This window comes from Rhagoletis pomonella, unplaced genomic scaffold, assembly GCF_013731165.1.
Source record: "Rhagoletis pomonella isolate Grant_MI unplaced genomic scaffold, Rhpom_1.0 Rhpom_scaffold_19125, whole genome shotgun sequence".
Classification (NCBI taxonomy): domain Eukaryota; kingdom Metazoa; phylum Arthropoda; class Insecta; order Diptera; family Tephritidae; genus Rhagoletis; species Rhagoletis pomonella.
Window position 1 is genome coordinate 1 of NW_023477646.1, and position 2756 is coordinate 2756.

The following is a 2756-nucleotide window of genomic DNA, read 5'->3' on the forward strand; positions in this document are numbered from 1 at the left end:
TTTTGATTTCATTCTGATTTTGGTCAGCGGCGCAAGTCGATGTATAAGCAATATCTTTGCTTTTGCAAGTTGTCGGCAGTCGCAGTCGAAAAATGAGAAATTTCTAGCTTCTGCAAGCGGGCAGCAACGACAGTCAATTGGTATTTTGTGTTTGCTTATGATTTCTTCAGAGCTCGCAGATTACTGTTGACACTTGCGAAGTGTTCGAAAAATACAGTTGAATTTTGGCAATTCTTTTTGTTGAAAGCGTTGCTCAGTTTCTCCATACAAAAAAATTGTCGAACAAGAAATTGCCAAAAATCAACCTAGCTACTTCAAACTTGCATTTTATTGTACTAAAATTTCTTATGCCACAAAATTCTATACCCTAAAAAAGATTTAAAATTTTTATGAACATTTCGCTAATTTTTGCTCAAATTTCTTTATTCCATGTACGAATACATATATACATATGTTCATATACAAATATTTAAATTTAACTATTTTCACAAACTAAACTCTTTTTAATACATATATGCGTCATATTTAGAACAAGTGGTTAATTTTGCCTTAATGAATCTACATACATACATATGTACATATGTTTGTGAAAATCAGGCAAAACTGCATTGCACACTGCGTTATTTCGATAACAAAGTATGCGTTAAAAAGAATCTCGGTTAAAAAACCTTAGCTTACATTCTACATACATACATATGTACACAGATATATTTTTTTATGTTTGTACACACAGGTCATTTGGTAATACCATAACACATGTACATACATATATGTATATGTATTATTTTCAGGATTTTTAATGATGGGGTTAGGATCTATTGTTTTATGTTTAAAAGGAGTTTTTTTAGTTTAGGAGAAACGTTCATGATGCATATAAATATCCGTCTAGGAAACCTTGAGACTCCTTAGCAAGTGTTTATCTATGCATAATTTCTGCATTGTTAACGATGTGGTCAGTTTGGAAAAAAACATCAATTAATGCATAGAAATATCCGCATATGCAACCTTAAAAACCCTGAGTATCTTTACTACAATCCTAACTACGCAATGAACAAAAGAACAAAAAATTCGTTTGGTTTGTACTCAGCTGTAATTAAAACCCATCGTGTATTGTTAGCAGCGTTGCCAGGTTGACGTTTTTAACGTCATTTGGACGTTTTTTGTATCCTGTTGCGTTTTGAGGTTTTTTGTGTAAAAACTGACGTTTTTTACCTTCCCAGTAATTTTTCTCTGTTACTAAATCTAGTAAGTAGAACCGATTTTGAATTATTTTCATAATAAATCTTATATTAACGATATCAAACCAGTTTACAATGAATTTTAAATGTGCTCTGTAGAAATGACATTTTAATATACCTTGCGTACATATGTACCTTTGCATACAACAAAAGTTTAATAAGAACAATTCTGGGTGCATACATTTGAAAAAGACGTTTTTGGGTAGGAAATGACGTTTTTTCAGACCAAGAGGGACGTTTTCTCATGTCGAAGACCTGGCAACGCTGATTGTTAGTGCGCGCTAACAGTACAAAAGGAACAACAACTTTTCGTACCTGTTTTGGAAGTGGGTATCTCTACCCGTTCATAGTAGGTTGAAAACTTAAAAAATCAAAAGTTTGAAATTTGTTAAGTAGTGTTGTTTTTTTTATTAATATATTAATTATTATTTATTTCATATTGAAAAATTTAAATCAAAAATAAAAGAAAAATACAGTCTTCATTGAATTCATTGCTAATTATAACATAAAAAATAAGAAAATTATGACTAGATATTATTCATCTGGTGTATCTTCGAAGAGAGGTAAAGTTTCTATAGCTGTGTCAAGAAAACTTGGGTTCAGTTTTACCAACAAAATATTTTCGAGTGTCTCCTGACTAAGCTGATTACGGTAATCAGTAAGAACCAGCCTTAGTGTTGAAAATGCTCGCTCAATTGTGACCTGTTAAAAACGAAATTTGTAAAGCCTTAGTGAATATGTACTGGTACATAGATATGTATATCAGGGTGGCCACTATTTCCTAAGCTGTTTTTTCTCGCCCTCTCAATTTTAAGTTTCTGTATAGATAGTTGTGCAATGGAAAAAGGGTCCTAATTTTCAAATTAACACAATCCAATCATGTTAAATTTTCCAAATAACATTGTCTGAGATTTGTGGACTCTGCATTTAATACTTTTGAGCAGCAGGAAAAAAACAACTTGGGAAATAATGATGAAAACGTTATATTAACCTGAGTTGGCGGGACTGCAAAACAAACATTACTTAATTCGTACAATTCTGGGTCAGTGTACTGCTTTCCCTTCCAAAATTTTAGCACATCGTCAATTCTTTGGAAAGGCAGTTGGAGATGCTCAATTCTTGCATACGCGTCGAACGTATTGTTGATTTCGGCTTGGGTTCCTTGTACTAAATATTGATACATGAGTTCATCTTCTTCATCAAAAAAGTTGCCGGCCGGTGTGGAAGCAGATGTTGGCGCGGAGTATAAGGGTCCAATAGGATTATTTTCATGGATTCTGTCCCAAATTGTTTTTAAATGAAGAGTAGCTTCGGTTTATTGCTGTGCAGTTAAAGTATGTTGAAAGCGAGGGTCCAGAAACAAGCACGAAATTAAAAATTTATTATTAAATAACGTTATTGTTCGTGTTTCTATTGATTTCAAAATCATGTTTCCAATTGTTGTTATTAGCTCCTGACTTGAATCGCTTACAATTTTTTCGGTGCTTATTTTTAGTTTAAGCCACTGTGCGTAAAAGT

The 2756-nt window shown here is 32.7% G+C and overlaps 1 protein-coding gene across 1 annotated transcript; it reads right to left on the reverse strand.

Annotated features, from left to right (window-relative positions):
• Positions 1–1772: 1772 nt before the first annotated feature.
• On the reverse strand, positions 1773–2515 carry LOC118732350 (the record flags this gene model as incomplete). Its single annotated transcript, XM_036461479.1, has 2 exons — positions 1773–1940; positions 2230–2515. Coding segments are annotated over 2 exons (454 nt in total), but the record flags the coding sequence as incomplete, so codon positions are not given.
• Between the last annotated feature and the right edge of the window lie 241 nt (positions 2516–2756).